This window comes from Engraulis encrasicolus, chromosome 12 (assembly GCF_034702125.1).
Source record: "Engraulis encrasicolus isolate BLACKSEA-1 chromosome 12, IST_EnEncr_1.0, whole genome shotgun sequence".
In the NCBI taxonomy this organism is placed as follows: domain Eukaryota; kingdom Metazoa; phylum Chordata; class Actinopteri; order Clupeiformes; family Engraulidae; genus Engraulis; species Engraulis encrasicolus.
In genome coordinates, this window is record NC_085868.1 from 12,142,560 (window position 1) to 12,162,379 (window position 19,820).

Below are 19,820 nucleotides of genomic sequence, written 5' to 3' on the forward strand. Positions count from 1 at the left end.
CAACACAACACAACACAACACAACACAACACAACACAACACAACACAACACAACACATTCACATGCAGCTCAACAGCCAGCTGTTTGTGGGAAGGAAAGAGGCACAGACACGACACAACACGACACGACACGACACGACACGACACGACACGACACGACACGACACGACACGACACGACACGACACGACACGACACGACACGACACGACACGACACGACACGACACGACACAACATATACACATGAAGCTCAACAGCCAACTGTTTGTGGAAAATAGCACAGACACAACACAACACAGCACAACACAACACAACACAACATTGACAGGTAATTGGGGTAGAAAATAGATCCAGAGACAGCAAACCAATAAAACAGAAGACAAAACAAATTCACCGAAATAACATAAAAAGCACATAAGGTCTACAAATAGGAAAGAAACCCCCACACACATTCTCTCTCTCTCTTTCGCTCTCGCTCTCTCATTCTCTCGCTCTCTCTCTCTTTCGCTCTCGCTCTCTCACTCTCTCGCTCTCTCGGACACACCCCTGCCCTCACATCTACACACACACACAACATTTTTTTCATTGTCATTTGTGAAAGGCTCATTGGTTTCCCATTTCCACTGGCTTAACTCTGTGGAAAGATCTGAGATCTGCTCTGTCTGTGCGTGTCAGATTAATGTTGTTTGCTGGGCAGTTGAGCACCACAAGGCTGACTGGCTGACCCCATTAGGTGCAAAGAAACCACCAAGACCATAGGACTGCCATTTTAAGAAATGAAGTCATTTGGAGCTGTTTGGCTATGTCAATAAAAAAATGTACAATCACGATGTTGTTTTCTAAAAAATAGGTGCTGGTGGAGGGGCCAGATGGAATACCGGTTACAATTTGATTTGGTTTTCATTCCTCACCTTCTTTACCCCTGTTTCGTCCTGTATTGTCCTGTATTTTGCAAGGAGTGGATTCTGATTGGTTGTGTTGGGTTGACACTCTGTACACATTCTTGTGGTGTGGGTCGTGTTGTGCAGCTACCCATGTCTTGTCTGCTGCACCTCATCATTTCTGCTCTCTGCCTTCTTCAGTGATAAGCCCCTGTGTTGCTTCCATATGGAATACGATAGAGTGAAAATATTCAAGGATGTACTATTGTGTGTGTGTAGTGTGTGTGTTGTTGTGGGTGTGGATGTGGATGTGTGTGTGTGTGTGTGTGTGTGTGTGTGTGTGTGTGTGTGTGTGTGTGTGTGTGTGTGTGTGTGTGTGTGTGTGTGTGTGTGTGTGTGTGTGTGTGTGTGTGTGTGTGTGTGTGTTTTGCACATTTACATGCAGAGTGTGTCTGCTTCACACATTGTGTCCTTGTGTATCTCCCTTTTGTTATTTCATTGTATGACTTTGTGTGTGTGTGTGTGTGTGTGTGTGTGTGTGTGTGTGTGTGTGTGTGTGTGTGTGTGTGTGTGTGTGTGTGTGTGTGTGTGTGTGTGTATACTGTATAAGCAGAACAGACAGAATGAAGAAGGGAGGGGGGGAATAGTTGGAATTGACTTCATGTCAGTTCATGAGAAAATAAGGTGTATGATCCTCCCTCAAGGCTAGATTTACAGCGTATGTTCCATTACATTTCTTTAACCCATTTCGACCGGAATTACCTTAAAAGTCCAGTTTTTGTCGAGGTGACATTATGTATTTGGGTCCTAATGCCTGAGCATTGATATTTTAGGATTGTCAACGTTGACTTAAACATTAATTTCCTTCTTCAACATTTTATTAGTCACACCCCACCCCCCCCTTTTACGTCCCCAATCAGTATTACCAGATTGGGTGGCTTCTCACCCAATTGGGCTGCTTAGGATGGCTGTCTGCAGTTAAAAATGGCGACTGCGTGGGGGTTTGAACCGATATATGGCCATAGAAATCAATAGAATTTAGTTCAAATTGGGTGGGATGTAGTGCTCCGCATTTGACGGAATGAGACCTGCATTTATGCACTCGTCTGACTCGAGGCACAGGGACAGTGAGAACAAATTCGGGGAATTCCGTATCACTTATATTTTGTGTGTAAAATACGTCTGTATGTTTAAAGTATGTCTGTATTCTGAAGGGTTTTGAATGGTTTCATAACCTAGGCCTTGAGTTTATATACTTTATGTGACGTGTTTGTTTGTTTGACTGAGTTTGTGTTGAGTTATGTTTGACTTTTTATAGACATTTCACATTTTCTATGACAAAAATCTTGTGCTGGGTGTTTCGATAACCTCCCACCTAGCATTATTGTTTAAGCAAGGTCTACAAGTACAAACATGCTACTTTGCACGTCAACGGAGTCATCATCCTTATTCTGCACCCGGCATTCTTGAACCCGAGATATAATATTATTCTCTCACATTCTAGAACCTTTCGTTTTACTCTCCCCCATTCTATAAGCCTGTCATATTTTCTCCAGCATTCTAGAAGTATACTTTCCAATTCCAACCACCCACTGATAGCTCAATCCCAACCTCCATCCCACAAGCATTTTGAATAAACAAAAAGCAAACAAAGCTTTGAGCCGTGCGACCAGCATACAATAAAAAGTGGATCTGTGAGTAAATATGGTGATCTGCCCACATCTCTTAAAGCCGATGCTCAAATGAGGGTTCTTTCTTTCTGAGGGTGGGATTTGGGATGAAGGGAATGAAGAGGTGGAAAAGAAAAAAGCAGAAGAATGAATGAATAAAACAAGAAAAAGAATCCTGAGCAATTTCTCTGAAAAGAGAGGAGCAAACAGAATGAATGCTGGAGCAGTGGAGGACTTTGGGGTGGATAATCCTTAATCATTACTGGCAGTGAATTAGAGAGACCACCAGCTGACATGGAGCAGAGGAGCAGAGAGATGTCCCAGTGCTTGGGCTGCTTCGCAGAGCATACTGCTGGAATGCACTCAGCATTAGAGAGCCCCTGAGGAATTAAAATCCCTGTAGTTTTTTTGTCTGTGTGTGCATGCGTGTCTGTGTGGGTGTGGGTGTGGGTGCACGTGTGAGTATGTGTAAATCTTTGCATATGTGTATGTGTGCATGTGTGTGTGCGCGCGCGGGCGTGCATGTGTCAGGCTCTGTATGTGTACGTCTGTGCATCTATCCTTCCTGTGTGTGTGTTTTGCTATCTCTCCTCCAGTCTGTTCTACAGTCTGTTCCACTTTTCCCACCATGGCTCTCTTACTGGTTAATGTCAGAGTAGAGGTTTCACAAGAACAGCCATCAAGACACTTTCAAAGGTTGATGATGAGGCAATGGTTGGTGTTGAGGTCAGGAGCACATGTTTGAAAAAGAGAAATAAAAAAAATGGAAAAGAACAAAAGCCATGGTTGCCTTTTCCCGCTGTGAGCTAAGCGGTCTCATCGTTGAGGCTGATGTAGTAATATGAGTGAGAATTTCACACGGCCATGAGCCAGATGGTCTGATGTGTAGTCGTACTGTGATAGCCTATCTGCAGTACAGTGCTTATGGCATACTTGGAGGCTCATTTGAAACCCCCCCATAAATCATTGGTCATGTGCTCAACACACAAACTAATTTCTCTTATCCAAGATCTCTTTCGCCAGCTGCCTACTCGTGGTTGTATCTGCTTGTATTGCCTGATTAAAGGCCTTCGTCCCTCATCTTTTGTATGTGTATAGAGTGCGCTCATTACATGAAATGCCATGTTGGTACCCATCGAACGCACTGTCCTTGAGAATCGTCTGCCTAAGTAAAAGGGTGTTATTGACTCACATCACTTGGTGAAGAAATTGAAAAATGCTTGGAAATATTATTTTCATCTCCACACACAGAGTACTTGCCGAAAAAATGTAATTCAGCTAACAAATTGCGCATCTGCCCTTGGTGGATTTATAATGTGGAAGAGCATCAGTAAGCGATTGGTCGGTGGGGTTTGACAAAGTGCGTATTGAGTGGACCTGCCACAACAATAATCCTCAGTGAAGCCCCAACAATCACCAAGAGACAGTGTTGCAGCGGTGGCTCTCAATTATGGCTGTAAAGTGGCACAGGCGCACAGAGGCGGCCTGCCTGAGAGAGCGAGCGCAGCAACACTGACAGGAAATCCAAGTCAGCCTTTAAGCGAGGAAGGAACCATTGATCATGGCTTTTGAAAGCAGTGTCTGAATACAGGAAACAACGGGGGACAGACGGGGATTAAACCTGCAACCACAGCACACAAAAGAGAGAGAGAAGAGAGAAAGAAAAAGAAAGATGGATAGAGAGAGGGATATTGTGGAGAACGAAGGGAGAATTTGTGGTACAGGGACAGGGAGTGAGGGAAGAAGACAGGTGCTGAATCTGATAGAAGATATCCTGTTGTTGTTTTTTTCTTCATCTTTGTTTTTGCATCTATCCACCCACGGCTTTGTTTTTGTTGCCTTGTCATTTAAGCGGCTTTCGTAGTCTAAGAGTATTGACAGTTTTATCCTCCCTGGAGACAAGGTGGGTTTGGTGGCTCATTGTAGTGCTTTATACCAAAGCAAACAAGGACAGTGGGTGGACTGAAACACCCCGAAAGAGTAAACAAGTAAACGACATCAAAACTACACTGTCACAAGGTACTTCCAATATCCTGTTTTCCTGAGTGGGTGCTCTTGGGTGGGACTGCTTTGAACCAGAAGGGCTTCCTCGTTTAAAAAAACATGTGCCCTGAACTAGCCTGATTATCATCGACTTTCAAGACTTGTTCTGACCAAGAGCATAACGATTAACATTTCCCAAGCGGCATGGTCAACCTGCCTCCCTTAGTTTGCTAATAGTTGTGTGCTTCCTGACAAGGTGGGAGCAGTTTCCATTTTTTCGGGAGCTCAGAAACGATATTTGTATTGCTCTTGGCCTGACAAGAAGCAACGCTGAAGGTGTTGTGTCACTAGAAGGGCACTGCCTGGCTGGCCCTGAACATCCTGTTTCTTTATCTGAATTGTTTATGGAAACAAGAATGGAAGACAGAAAATCTTTGATGACCTAGGATCCAAATTGCAGATAATTCAGTCTTGTATAAAAAAAAACCTCGGTGTGATGATGGATAGTGATATCATTTTCAGTACTTACATCAAAAACATTACTAAATTAGCTTTTGGCATCGTAGAAACTTGGCCAAGATTAAAGATTTTGTATCCAAACAGGATCTTGAGAAACTAATCCATGTTTATATTTCCTGTAGAGTTGACTATTGCAATACTCATATAGACCTTTCAAAAAAAAAGTCACTCAGGCAGGTGCAAAATGCTGCTGCTAGAAATCTAACCAAAACAAAGAAATGTATCATTTCAGTGCTAAGGTCATTGTACTGGCTCCCAGGAAGGTTCAGAATTTGAGTTTAAAACTCTTACTGTTATCTCACTCAATGGCATTTTTGGTTAGTTATCAGCAGAGACGGTCTAACAACCCTTAGCAACAGTATCTCTGTTATCTGTGTCTTTAGACAATTCTAGCTGTAATATTTTCTTCTTTCTCTTCCTCAAGTACGTTGAATGATGATTGTATTAAAGGAACAGTCCACCCTTTTTTGATTTTTACATATTTACGGTATCTCCCAGCATTATTCATAAATGTGCATATACCGGTAATTTTCGTCTATGTGTTTCCATTGCCTAGTTTAACAGTACAGTATAGCCAAATTAAGCATAAGAGCAGTCCAAGTCTATGGGCAAACAAAACATCATCAAATGTAAGCTATGCTAATAATTCTGATCCAATAAATCTAAGTACTGAAAAAACTGAGAAGAAAATCATATGCACATTCATGAATACTGCTTGGAAATACTGCAAATATGTGAAAATCAAAAAAGGGTGGACTGTTCCTTTAAAATTTGCTTTACAAATACTATATGATGTGATGTGCAACCCTTTGTTGGGACAGCTTGGAGGCAGAAGGGGATTCTGGACCTAAAGCATGTATCCTCCTGAACACGTTGTTTCTCATCCGGGTACAATTGAAGAGTTCAGATGCAAAACCCCCTAAGTGCCTTTTCAGAAAATAATCTTAATTAATTTTTATTTAATACAAAAGCTATCAAAATTGTATTTTTTATTTTATGTATGTACTATAACTATTTATATGTGTTATCAAGTACATGAATGTAAACCAAACCAACAACGGGGTTGTCTAAAAATATAGAAGTGCAGGTCTTCAGAAATGGAGTTAGGGAGTTTTGTATCTGAACTCTTCAATTTCTTACTTAGGAGGAACAGCGTCGAGGCAGAAGGGGTTCCTGGGTTGCATCCGCTCGCTGCAGCTGAATGGGAGGACACTGGACCTGGAGGAACGTGCCAAGATCACCCCGGGGGTGCAGCCCGGCTGCCCGGGACACTGCAGCAGCTATGGGAGCCTGTGCCAGAACCGCGGACGCTGTGTAGAGAGACGCACGGGCTTCGCCTGCGACTGCGGTCTCTCTGCCTACTCTGGAGCTTTCTGCAATAAAGGTACTGTTACCCTCTCCATCCTAGAACAAGTCAAAGATCTTGAGGTCCACAAAGAAAAACAATTACTGGTAAGCGAGGGACAAGATAGCTTACAGCTCACACCAGAGCCTTCTGCCAGAAAGGTAAACTTGCCAGGCTTGCACAAGTGAGAAATCTTATGGCCTCCAACTATGAACTATAACTTCTTGTTGAAGAACAATTAGGGCCATGGCTTACACTGAAGCAGTTGCTGTAAATGAACAATTTTGCATAGTCTTTGGGTCCACAAGAAGAACAGTATCTGGTAATCTGGAAACAAATAGGTCTACAGCTTACACCAGAGTTTTCTTCTGGAAAGCTAACCTTGGTCAAGGTCAGAGGTTTCAAAAGTCCAGTTCACCAGTAAAAAGTTTGCTTCTAACACCCAAGTGACTTCAAGGAGTAGCAGCTGGTCTATCTGCCCCGGTTACTAATTTCAGTGAGATGATTCGGAGCTGCTAAGATTGCAAATTTGTCTCTGGGTTTTTATTTTCTGAATACAGAATCTGATCAAGGCAGAGATCTTTGGGTCCACAAATAAAGTATCTGAAACTAAAGCTGTATATCATCCTGTGACAGGACTCTCTGCTCTGAATGTGCTCCACTACTGTACATGCAACTAATGTCTAAAAAGAACCATATACTCTATGGATATGCTGTAAATTAGCATAAATATAGACTGACTCTGTGTCTTTACTGCTGCACATCACCTTTGAAATAGTAATTCAGATGTGTGGAGCGGTTTCCATTAATTAACATGTCGTTATGGCTTGAAGGCTCATTAAGGTACATCGTGCTGCTTTCAGAAGGCCACCATTATCAAAGCTTAAGTGTTATTGTTAACATTCCAATGGCCCATTCAGTGTTGCTGCCTCCAAAAAGCGGCGATGGACTTCCAATGAGGACATATGAAGCAGCTGTGTATATCTGATGAACTCTGATTGGCTCCTCCTTATAATGCTGTCATCCTGCTCTCTCGGGTCATTCAGGCCTAATCTCCTTGCTCTTCCCCAACTCCAAACTCTCTAACTACACAATTTCCTCCAAACTCTATTAGAATGCGCCTGCAATTTGTTTTGTTTTGTTTATCTCATCTGCTTAGCTTTAAAAAGTGACCTGAACTTTGACAAATATAGAAAGTTGATTATTCTTACTTTCATTATTAGACGAATGGGACATCATGAATCAAATCAAACTGACTTTTACATTTACTCTCACTTTGTCAAATATCTGGGGCATCAAACCCAGACTGTCAGTTTGAACGTCAATTCCCTCTATTTGACTTGTCTTGTGTTTGTTTTGGGTAGGCTATCTGCTTTTCTTTGTAATGGTATGTTACTGCTTTCAACATTAATTCGAGAGGGACTGAATTTCTCTTTTATACTTTCAATTCCCCTTTCTGCAGAGGTGTCGGCCTACTTCAAGCCCAGCACGTCCGTGTCCTACACGTTCAAGGAGCCCTATGAGCTGACGAGGAACAGCAGCAGCAGCAGCGTGCAGGCCTCCTCCATTTACTCTGACATGACACTGCGGGCTGAGAACATCTCGCTGGGCTTCCGCACCTCCCAGGCCCCGGCCCTGCTGCTCTACGTGGCCTCCTACTACCGCGAGTACCTCGCCGTCCTGCTCAACCGAAACGGTCTGCAAAAACTCCCCGTTGCTCGCTCACTCACCACTCTAATCTCACCCTTCATTTCATTTCAGCCGGGGCTTTGCCGCCTTTTCATTTAGATTAGCACGAGTCGCAGAGTCTCAGAAGAGACCGGGCCACTGTCAGAAGCCACCGCTGTGCAGTAAATTAGCCCTGCACATTGTCTGCATTCTCAAAAAGGGCTAGCTGTTAGGAGTGTGAAGGAGCAGTCAGGAGAGAGAGAGAGAGAGAGAGAGAGAGAGAGAGAGAGAGATAGAGATAGAGAGAGAGAGAGAGAGAGAGAGAGAGAGAGAGAGATAGAGATAGAGAGAGAGATGGGCACAGTAAATTAAAAATGCCACTGCTGCTACTGCCACGACACGTAAGGAAAGTGGATAGCTCCATAAACTCTGGACTGTTTTCACTGGATGTCATTTTGTCATCTCCCAGCCTAATTTATATTTACTCCATAAACAAACATAATTGGATTTACCTATAAATCACCAATATTATCATCATTATTTTCCCAGCGAGGTTTTTTTCTTTTTTCTGAACAGGCAATTTTTGATGCTGCGTTCCCCCTTCACATCCCCTGCTCACTGTTCTGTTGCCAAGTCATTGTTTGGTGCTGTCCATGGTGCTGAAACCATAATTTGTTACCAGTCAGTTAGTCATTCAGCAGTGTCTGTGGTGTTTCACACTGACTTTCAAAACATCCTTCTCTATGTTCGATAGCTAAACTCTTTATCTAATGATGTGAGCCAACAAAGATAAGATGCATAAGCTCTTTCTGCGAAGTATGCGTGTGTGTGTGCAGGGGAAGGGGTGAAGCAATCAAATCCTCACCCCCTTTTAAAATGATTCCCACAGAGATGTTTGTGATCCAACTTCATTGAGAGGTAGTGCGGGCAACTTTGATGAATTCCTGGGCTTCTTTGTCCCTGTGGGTTATTCTCCATGCTGTGGTTGAAGTGGCAATTGCCTAATATGTGAGTTGTGAAGCAGTTGGACGCTTATGTGCTGTAGCTGAATCGCAGGTGCTTGCATCATCCTCTTAGCTGACTGTACTCTACATTTGCAAGAAAAAAGTGCTAGTACCACTAATGTTATCCCACGGTACTCTAAATAATGACCTGTAGGTTTTCAAAGCAAACCTGTGCAGGCTTTTCAAGGCAAACTAGCTGACTGTCTGAGTTTATTTATTCAGGTTAAGAAAGATTATTGTCTATACCTCTTCAAACAATGTTTTAATTAGATCTTTATCATAGTGAAGATATTATCTTTCTGTCTGAAGCTAATTGGCATTCTATGCTTTGTGGGGAAGCTCTTTGATTTAAAAAAATATATTTTTCACCATTTCCCCAGTTGCCTCTGTTTTTCTTTATTACTCTTGCACTGTCAAAACACAGACAGGCTAGATATATTGGGGATGAACATGAAGGTAAAGCTGAAACTAAAATTAAGAAAATTAATTTGTTATAAAATCTCCGTCACTGAGAGAGGATTAAACTGTAATCCTCTTTATGGTGTGTTCTGGACCACACTAAATGCTTTCGGTTGTCTTTTCAAGAATCTAATTCATCTAATTTTATTGCGAAACCCATTATTAAGATTTAAAAATTTCACTCAAAGAAAGTATTAATGTACAATGTGTGCCGGTTGTTTTGCAGATGACAAGCCAATATGTAAATAATGGGTCTTCTTCTATTATAGGACAATTGGACGTCAAGTATAAACTGCAGAGCAACAGGGAGGCAGAGGTGTTCAAGACCAACACGAGGAACTTGGCCAACGGACAACTTCACACCGTCTCTATCAGAAGACAAGCAGAAAATCTCTACATCCAGGTAAGGCCTTATCCAGGTGACATCTTAACAAGGGAGCTGTTATAATAGTTACGTATATAGTTATAATGAACCGTGTTACATTCTGATTGAACTTAAAGGCTCATTGGCATCTGTAGAGTAGGTGATCATTATAGTGTAAACAAGCACTCACTTTTCTGAGTTCTAAAGATAATGTTCATCTATTGGCTAGAATGCCTCCGAGAGCTATTTCTGAATGGTAAACGCCCAACATCACACCAGACAGGTCATCAGACATAGCATCTGTCCAAATGGAAAAGAGCCCAGGACAAAAAATATCAAAAGTGGCAATTGCTGTGGTTTCCCTAAAACATGTGTCAATGTGTAATCACTACTTTAACACCTGTTGGAAAAAAATCAACACAACAGCAAATACAAGCCTTAGAGCTAGTTATTGCTAGACTTCACAGAAGGTAACCTTTGCAAATAAGGGGTGACTTGGGTGGTAATCACATTTTGAATATACTTATAAGCTCAGCTAGAACATTTGCCAGGGCTTCAGCTCTCTACTGCCATTAATTGAATGGCACAGGCTCAACAGCTGAGGCAATGACGTGTTTAAAGCACTTTGAAGAGCTAGGTTTAATTAAAAAGCCCTCCATGGTAGAGCACATCTGTGATAATTTGAGTCATGAAGACTGTCATGCAGTTCCCATCGGCACACCACGCGCTCCCTCCTCACACACATGAACACACACATATACAGTACATGGCTGCACTTTGGAAGCACTCACAGGTACACACACACACACACACACACACACACACACACACACACACACACACACACACACACACACACACACACACACACACACACACACACACACACACACACACACACACACACACACACACACACACACACACACACACACACACACACACACACGTGACCAGTGTTTCTGTGTGTTGTGTGTGTCCTCTGCCAGGTTGACCAGTATGAAGAGGAGGACTTCAACATCACGTCAGATGTGGAATTCAATGCGATTAAATCGGTGGTGCTTGGGAGGGTACATGGTGAGTAGGGAGAGAGGGGGACTTGCTGCCATCCTGACAAAATACTGCATTTCTCTGCTTCATTTGCATTAACCAGTATTCTGCCCTATCCTCCTCTATGACTGAGGTACCCTGAGCATGGTACCGTCCCGCCACACTGCTCCCTTGGGGCGCCATTGGGGGCTGCCCCCTTGCACGGGTGAGGCATAAATGCATTTTCGTTGTGTGGAGTGTGCAGTGTTCACTTGTGTGCTGTGGAGTGCTGTGTCTCCCAGATGGGAGTCTATGGGAGTGTGTCTCCCAGATGAGTGTCTCTGAGTTTCCCAGATGGGCTTTCACTTCACTTCACTTTCACATACACATGTAGGCAGGCGCACGCACATGAGCTCATACGCACGCACACGCACACGCACACGCACACGCACACGCACACGCACACACAGCATTTGGCTAAAATTTTCAAAAACAAAACCCCCAACAAAAATGACCAGGTTCTCTGAACAACAGCATAAAATTCCGTGGGGAAAGATAGGAGGAATCCAAATGGGTAATGACAGATGAGGAGATGTCATGAGTGATCATTATATGTTGTTAAAGGAACCCGTTGTTAAAGGAACCCACTTGGCTATATCCATCTTATCACCACGCCAATTTTCTGCATTTTCTGCTACCACAGGATAACAGATCTGCTAGTTCAGACAATTTCTAGGAAACACATAAAAATGAGAGATGTGAATGTTTTTACTTAAAGAATGTACTTACTGTACTGAAAGACCCTAGGGATCTACAAACATCGTGGCCATCATGGATGAGTGTACAAATGCACCATGAAAAGATTTAATTCAAATACGCTCCTCCATATTACCCTTTCATCCCTTGAGATTTGTGAGAAGATTTGTGGTGTTTGGTGGCGGCTAGCACAAGATATGCTACCACCACCTGCAGTGCTAAGATAACTCCATTCCCCACCTAAAGTCTCCAAAGGCCTCCTAACAGAAGGTCTCCTAAAGGGACGTTCACCTGACGTCACATGAATTCAGGAAAAGCCTCTTAAAAGGCTTGAAAGATGAAGTGCATTAGCTGGCTTGTTTTCTTTTCTGCTGGGCTTCCGGTAGTGTTTAGGTGTGACATTTAATGAAGAAAAAATGTCTCTTTCCATTTAGCTGCGATAATGCTGGCATTCTGTTTTGTTTGACTGGGTCAAGAACTGGGTCACAGTACTCAGCAAACTATGTAAACATTAAGGGCTCTATAATGGAACCCTTTTAATGTAGGGTGAACAGAATGAATAACAAGAAGTGTAAAATACAGAGCGAAAAGGCTTTTTGAGTAATCCCTTCTGAAAACACCTAAAACATCTAATTGCCATTCTCTGCTGGCCTCCAAACACAGTTAATAAGTTATTCTCAAACTGCGTGCCAATTTTTTCGGGTGTTTTTTGCAATATGTGTGCGCTGAAAGTCTGATTGAACTATCATTATCAATATGCAAATTAGGGAAATATGGAAAGAGAGAGGAAGAGGGAGAGAGAGGTGGATGATTGAAGGAAAACGGTAGACAGACAGACAAGAAAGACATTTCGCTCTCCTCCAGGGAATGAGCGGGCTCACTCATACATGCATAATACATGTCATGTCTCCTTACTCACTCACTCAGTCAGGCCGCTGGTTCTAGCTGTTGCATCTTACAGTAACACACCCAGTCCAGACTCTAGCGGCTCTGGCACCAGACACCTACACAACTTCCTATCCTTGTCAGAACACCACAAAAAGAAAAAAGGAAAAGAAAAAGAAAAAAATATAGACACGTGGCCAAGGTTTGGTTTGAGTGCAAGACCCCACACAATTTCCTCTCCCTGTCAGAATCCAAAAACAGAAATAAAAGAAAAGAAACATGGAGACTCATGGCGCAGGTTCAGTTTGGCTCTGTTAACAACCTTCTCTCCACATCAACCCCACCTCCAAACAACTTGCTCTTCATGTCAGAACAAGCCAATTAAGGAAAAAAGCAAAAGCTATAGAAACACAGAGACACACAGCACAGGTTTGGTTTGACTCATGTATTACACAACTTCCTCTCCATCGGAACCTCAAAAATGAAAATAGAGATCTTAAAGGGACACTGTCTGAGATTTTCAGTTGTTTATTTCCAGAATTAATGCTTCCCATTCATTAATGTTACCTTTTTCCATGAATACTTACCACCACCATACAATTCTAAGTATTCATTATGACTGAAAAAATTATACTTTTCTTACATGGAAAGGGGGATCTTCTCCATGGTCCGCCATTTTGAATGTCCAGAAATAGCCATTTTTAGCTGCAAAAATGACTGTACTTGAACCATACTTGAAACTTTCATGAAAAGATCAAATTTGGCAATAGGCAGCCCAGTTTCAATTTGCAGCATAGTTGCAGTACCCTTTTCGACCATGTTCTGCACAGTGTACCTTTAACAAAAAAACATACAAAGCTATGCACGGGACGGGTTTTAGTTTTGTGTCTTGCGTGGTGTGACCAGCTTTTCATTTTGCCACTGACTCTATGGTTGGTTTGTTACGACTGGAGAGAGAGAGAGAGAGAGAGAGAGAGAGAGAGAGAGAGAGAGAGAGAGAGAGAGAGAGAGAGAGAGAGAGAGAGAGAGAGAGACGTAATTAATACAGAGGTATGGAGAAAGGAGAGGAAGAAGGAGAAGGAAGGAAGGCAGAGAGGGCAAGAGAGAGAGAAGGGGTAGGAGAGAAAAAGGGTGTGGAGAGAAAAAAAGAGGATAGCAGGAGAAGGCTCTGAGCCCAAGAAGCTGAGTTGAGCTGAGCTGAAAAGAGCTTAAGATTCAAGTGCACTTTTACACAGCACTGTAACACAATGCCAACTGGAGTGAATAAGGGAGTTTGTGGATTGGGGAGATAAGAGGAGAAGCCACTGTGGTCATGCATCTGTTTACAGCTTTAGCATTCTCTCTCTCTCTCTCTCTCTCTCTCTCTCTCTCTCTCTCTCTCCCTCTCTCTCTCACACTCTCTCGTGTGCTCTCTCGCTCATTCTCTCTCTCTCTCTCTCTCTCTCTCTCTCCCCCTCATTCTTTATCGCTATGGTTCCCCACCCACTTCTTTTTCTCTCAGACACTCCCTCTCTGCGGTGCTCTTTCTCAGTCGTTCACACTCATTCTTTCTCTGTCTGTATTCCTCTGTCTTGCGTTCTTTCCTGACATATTTCCCTCTTTTTCATCATGGGGCCTCTCTTATCACCATCCCTCACCTTCTCTCTCCAGCCCCGCTTCCCCTCACACATGCACGCATGCACACACACACGCACGCACGCACACACACACACTTTATAACACACATACACTTTATACTTAATACTACAATTCTCTCTCTCTCTTTCTCTTTCTCTTTCTCTTTCTCTCTCACACACACAGACACACAGACACACAGACACACACACACACACACACACACACACACACACACACACACACACACACACACACACACACACACACACACACACACACACACACACACTTTATTCCATAACGTACTGTATGTTCCCTCTCTCTCTCTCTCTCTCTCTCTCTCCTTATGTTTCGTTCCCTCTGTTCGCTCTGTTTACCTTGCATTTTGTTTATCGCTGCATCTGTCTTCCCTTCTGCATTCCCACCTTCTCTTTCACGCCATCTTATTCCTGACATCTCATCTCCTCTTTCTCACCACTGAGCCCTGACTGGATGAACTGAACATTACCATCTAGCTTTCCCCATCTCTCCCCACCTCCGCTCATCTTTTCTATCGCTCTGCTTACCTCCCCCCCTCTCTATCTAGCTCTATTTTCCTCTTGGTTTTACTGTCTTTTTTGCTCTCGATCACTATTGCTCCCTCTGTCTCCTTCTATCTCCCTCTATCTCCTGCTTTCTCTCTCTCCCTCCCTCTCTGTTTATACAGCAGCATATATAACTCCAATGTGCTCTATGTTATTCTTTCTGTCTTTATCTATCACTCTGTCTCTGTCTCTGTCTCTGTATTTCTCTCTCTCTCTCTCTCTCTCTCTCTCTCTCTCTCTCTCTCTCTCTCTCTCTCTCTCTATCTATCTATCTATCTATCTATCTATCTATCTATCTATCTATCTATCCATCCATCTTTCTCTCTCTCCCTCTCTCTCACTCCCACCTTTGCTCACTCTGCCTCTTTCTCTCTGTGTCCCATGTTGCAGACTCGGTGGAGCTGGATCCGGAGATAGCGCGGCTGAACTCCCTGGGCTTCAGCGGGTGCCTGTCTGTGGTGCACTTCAACTCCATCACCCCCCTGAAGGCCGCCCTGCTCTACCCGGCCACCAGCCCCGTGGTGGTCACCGGGCCCCTGGAGGAGTCGGCCTGCGGGGCCTCTGCACCCAGCCAGCACCACGCCACCGAGACCACACACTCACTAGCAGGTACACCACACATGCCACAGAGACCACACACTCACTAGCAGGTACTTCAAACCACACACACGCCACTGAGACCACACACTCACTAGCAGGTAAACCACACACGCCACTGAGACCACACACTCACTAGCAGGTAAACCACACACGCCACCGAGACCACACACTCACTAGCAGGTAAACCACTCATGACATTGAGAGACCACACACTCACTAGCAGGTACTTAAAACCACATACACGCCACAGAGACCACACACTCACTAGCAGGTAAACCACACACGACATTGAGAGACCACACACTCACTAGCAGGTAAACCACACACGACATTGAGAGACCACACACTCACTAGCAGGTACTTTAAACCACACACACGCCACCGAGACCACACACTCACTAGCAGGTAAAACACACACGCCACCGAGACCACACACTCACTAGCAGGTAAAACACACGTGCCACAGAGACCACACACTCACTAGCAGGTGAACCACACATGCCACCGAGAAAACACACTCACTAGCAGGTGAACCACACATGCTAACGAGACAATACAATCACTAGCAGGTAAACCACACAATGGAACTCATCCATCTGTTCTGTCTGTATTTGGGTAGACGTGTATCTTTTCTCTGTCATTCTAAAATGTACACATTACACAGATGACCATTGCAATTTGGGACAATTTATTTCAAGCAATATTAAAAGGCATCAACTTTTGTTCATTAGCAGATGAATATTTGAGATCACAAAATATTTTCATTTTCAACACTTATGTGCATTCATTTTCTTTTCATCTTTTTGATAATTGAACTCCATACATTTTTAAAATTATTTATGGATGGATTGCACAGGCCTTTCAGGTCTAACCTTCTCTGAGTTACTTCTACCATGATTCTTACGGTAGGGACACATAGGAGGAGAAGCAAGCGAAGCGAAGAGAGGCGAAATCCAACCGTCATCAGGTCGCCGCGGCGAATCAAATGGAATGGAACAGTTATGTTGTTGATTTGATTTGGCCGCGGCAGGCGAATTCGCTCCTCATTTGAATAACATTAAACTTTCTTTAATAATTTCGCTTTGCTTCGCCCCTGTTCGCTTGCTTTCGCTTGCCATCGCTTGCCTTCGCCTCTCTCATAGGAATGAATGGCAAAGTTCGCAAATTCGCGCTTATGTGTCCCTACCGTTACTCTGCACTGCATGATCCTGCTTCTAGCCCAAGGCTTTGTGTGGTAAGGGAATGGGTATAGTGTGTTTCTGAGTTATTTCAGGTACTTCATTGAGGGTTTTAGACACGGTAGACGATAATCTTTGCCTAATGGCCAGTCTGCCCTTGACCAAGGTCGTCTGAGCGTAAACACCTCTCCGTAGACTACCTGTGTATCTGTCTCCGACTGCAAAACTCTGCTTTGACGCTTCTATTTATTCTATTTCGCAAAAGTGTGATTTTCTTCGTGTATATGACTCCATCAAGAGTGGACCGCCCAATAATGCCACATAATGTGGCAGATCAGTTAGTTGCTCTTCTCTGTAATATATATATGTAATATTGCAGAATTCCATCTCTGAGCTTTAATGGAGTCTCGTGGTTTGGTGAGACAGTAGTGTTCAATGAGGCATATCTTTTTGGAGTAATTATCTAAGATTTCAGCACTGATAGCCTGTATTTTCCCTTTCTTTTTTCCATTTAATTTCCTCTCTTTCTCCCTCTGGTCTCTCTCTCTCTCTCTCTCTAGATCATTTTGGCTCTGTAGGCACTGGTGAACCTATAGTCGATGCAATCAGCAGTGACTCTGCCTTGATTGGAGGTACTGGGAAACTCTCTTTTCTTCTTTTGTCCTTTTGTGATGATAATGTTTCATGAAGAGGCTAATTCACAGGAAACATAATGAAAGGAAAGTTGATTTCATAGACCAGAAACTGGTGATGAAATTCACTTACTTTAGAGATTTTTCGAGATAAACACTGCAATGGCAAACATTTTCAAACTGCTTTTTTTTCTTTCAATAAATAAACGAGTTGCCTGTTCAATGCACCTATCTGTGTTTGAACACAATTATCTGGGGTAATATAGTCATAGAGGAAGTACCAGAAATAGTGAGGGACAATTATTTCTTTTCCTGTCATCCCAGGCTCCCAGCCTGTGAATATTTCTTGAAATAATTTCCTGTTGAGACCCTGTTAACCATCCAAGCAACACATCCAAAAATTACTTCCTACTTCCCCATTTGTTTCGGGAGACAGTGAAAAAAACCTTTTCAAAACTTATGAATTGCACAGAAGGCACAAAGGACAGCAAAACTAATTACACATTTAAGGAAATTATTTGCTGATTATGGATTTTTTTTTGGCACCGTCGTCAAATACTTTGTCCTCTTAACTGCCTCCATAATGTGGCATTAAATTGAGTGGTGATGTATTCTGGCTTTCCAATTAGACATTTCCCTCTATCTAGGATAATTAAATATGTCATGCGCAGCAAGTCTTTTCGAAGAGGAAAACGAATATAAGTGATGATGACATTGGACAAAATGAGTGCTAGTGCATGTTGTTTTTCCCGACTTCAAGCATTAATTTAAAAGCTCATTATTGTGTGGGATTATTTAAAGATGCCACCCAAAAGTCATTGAAGGATTTTGAAGGGCTCCTTTGTAATACTTCTTCATTGCCTCTGATTTCGTTTCAAAGAACATAAAACAGGGAGGAGGCTGAAATTCAGGGATGGGCTTTAGCGCCGCATCTAGTATTGCAAGGAGGGGAGACTAGTATCAGAAGGACGGTATAAATAATACAAGTCAGTGTGCATATCTTGGAGTCCTCGTGCCTCTATAGACCTGTTTCAGAGTCATACCAACAGTCAGAGAAAACCACTGGAAAGTGTGAAAACCCAAGGATGGAAATATATTCTTAGTCTTGGCCTGTGGCGCTAACGCTAGCTGCTACACGGCCAACTCGGGTTTGATTCCTTCCCGGGTTCTTTGCCGAACCTTCCCCTTCTCTCTATATCTTCTCAAGTCCTGTCAAAGTCTTCACTGTCCTATCATATAAGAGCCCAAAAAATATATATATTCTTAACCCGGACTCATTTACCATGGTTGAAGCCAGGTGTCTTTGTCTGGCTGTGTCTGAAATAGGAAGGTAGTGACTTGATATCATGCTTTATTTGATGCTTAGCATAATACTCAACTTTTAAAACAGGATATGGATGTAACAGACTATGGATATAACAGGGTATAGGTTTAACAGTCACATTAACATTTAACATATTTCTAGCCATCCAGAAATAGGTCATAAAGGCAATTATTCCTGGAATATTACCTTAATTACACCCATGTTACAGGCTAATGATATGTTGTGATGTCTGCGGTCGGTGTCATGTTGTCACCTGTGGCTTCAAACAGGGCAATGATGTCACAGGGTAATGATGTCATGTTGCTGTCATGTGTGGATACAGGTGTCATCGCCGTGGTGATTTTTATCATCCTGTCAGCGCTGGCCGTCATGGGCCGCTGCCTGTATCGACGGAAAGAGACGTTCCAGACGCAGCAGCCCAAGGGGACCAAGGGGCCCGTGGAGGACAGCCCAGAGTTTCCCTTCAACAACGACGCCAACACGCAGTACGTGCTGAATGAGAGCCATAGGGAGCACTTCATATGATGCCCTAGAAGTACTCCTACCCCCAACCCACTTCCAAGACCCCCGAACACTCCCTCTCCCTATGCCCCATCAATACCTGCCCCCCTTCTGTTCTCTCTCTCCCTGACTCCTTCCTTTCTGTTGGACTAATCCTGCGAAGGAAGAGGACACATGTGAGCCTTACGGAGAGAGCCTAGAGACTTCATGGAGCGTTTTTTTTGCATATTACTTGCAGGAACAGTCAACAGGTGGGATTGGTGAGGACGTGGAAGTGATTATAAAATAAAAAACAACTTGTGTGCAAACAGATTGCAGATATAAATGATTTTTCTATTTTAATTTTGTACATACCTATGAGTACAGTAACTTTTTTGGAACTGTTATGTGGCTTGAGTTTCTAAAAGCTTTCTGTGTGCGTGTGTGGAAAAAATGTCAGAAATTGTAAATAACCTTTAAAAAAGATGTACAGTACATGTCTATAACACCTTTATAACCGTTATATTTCCCTCCCCAGCCAACATTAGTTGCACACTGGTTCTCCTTTGGCACATAAAGCATAATTATACACACATGGCAAACATACATGTATATAGAGATATTGTTTAGATTTAAATGTCATCTAAGGGACACTAATGTATTTACAACGGGAGCTGTATATGTACAATGTATTCAGTTCGTCATTGTAAAGTGTTGGGGTGTCAACTCAAGTAAGTCTGTGGAAATTTGGTAGTTGTCAAGATCTTAAATGGGTTTACTCTTTTACAGTTTGTCTAATACCTGTCATCACAGGCAGGCAAAAATGAAAATAGATGTTTTTAC

The 19,820-nt window shown here is 43.0% G+C and overlaps 1 protein-coding gene across 1 annotated transcript in view; it reads left to right on the forward strand.

Moving 5' to 3' along the window:
• Nucleotides 1–19,294, forward strand: part of cntnap3 (contactin associated protein family member 3) — a 130,904-nt gene extending 111,610 nt beyond the window's left edge. The window contains exons 19-25 of the mRNA XM_063212756.1: nucleotides 6,197–6,436; nucleotides 7,860–8,093; nucleotides 9,798–9,931; nucleotides 10,882–10,969; nucleotides 15,154–15,372; nucleotides 17,102–17,173; nucleotides 18,820–19,294. Coding sequence (XP_063068826.1) covers nucleotides 6,197–6,436; nucleotides 7,860–8,093; nucleotides 9,798–9,931; nucleotides 10,882–10,969; nucleotides 15,154–15,372; nucleotides 17,102–17,173; nucleotides 18,820–19,022 — 1,190 coding nt within the window. The 3' untranslated portion in view covers nucleotides 19,023–19,294. The remainder of the gene's footprint in view (nucleotides 1–6,196; nucleotides 6,437–7,859; nucleotides 8,094–9,797; nucleotides 9,932–10,881; nucleotides 10,970–15,153; nucleotides 15,373–17,101; nucleotides 17,174–18,819) is intronic.
• The last annotated feature ends 526 nt before the right edge of the window (nucleotides 19,295–19,820 follow it).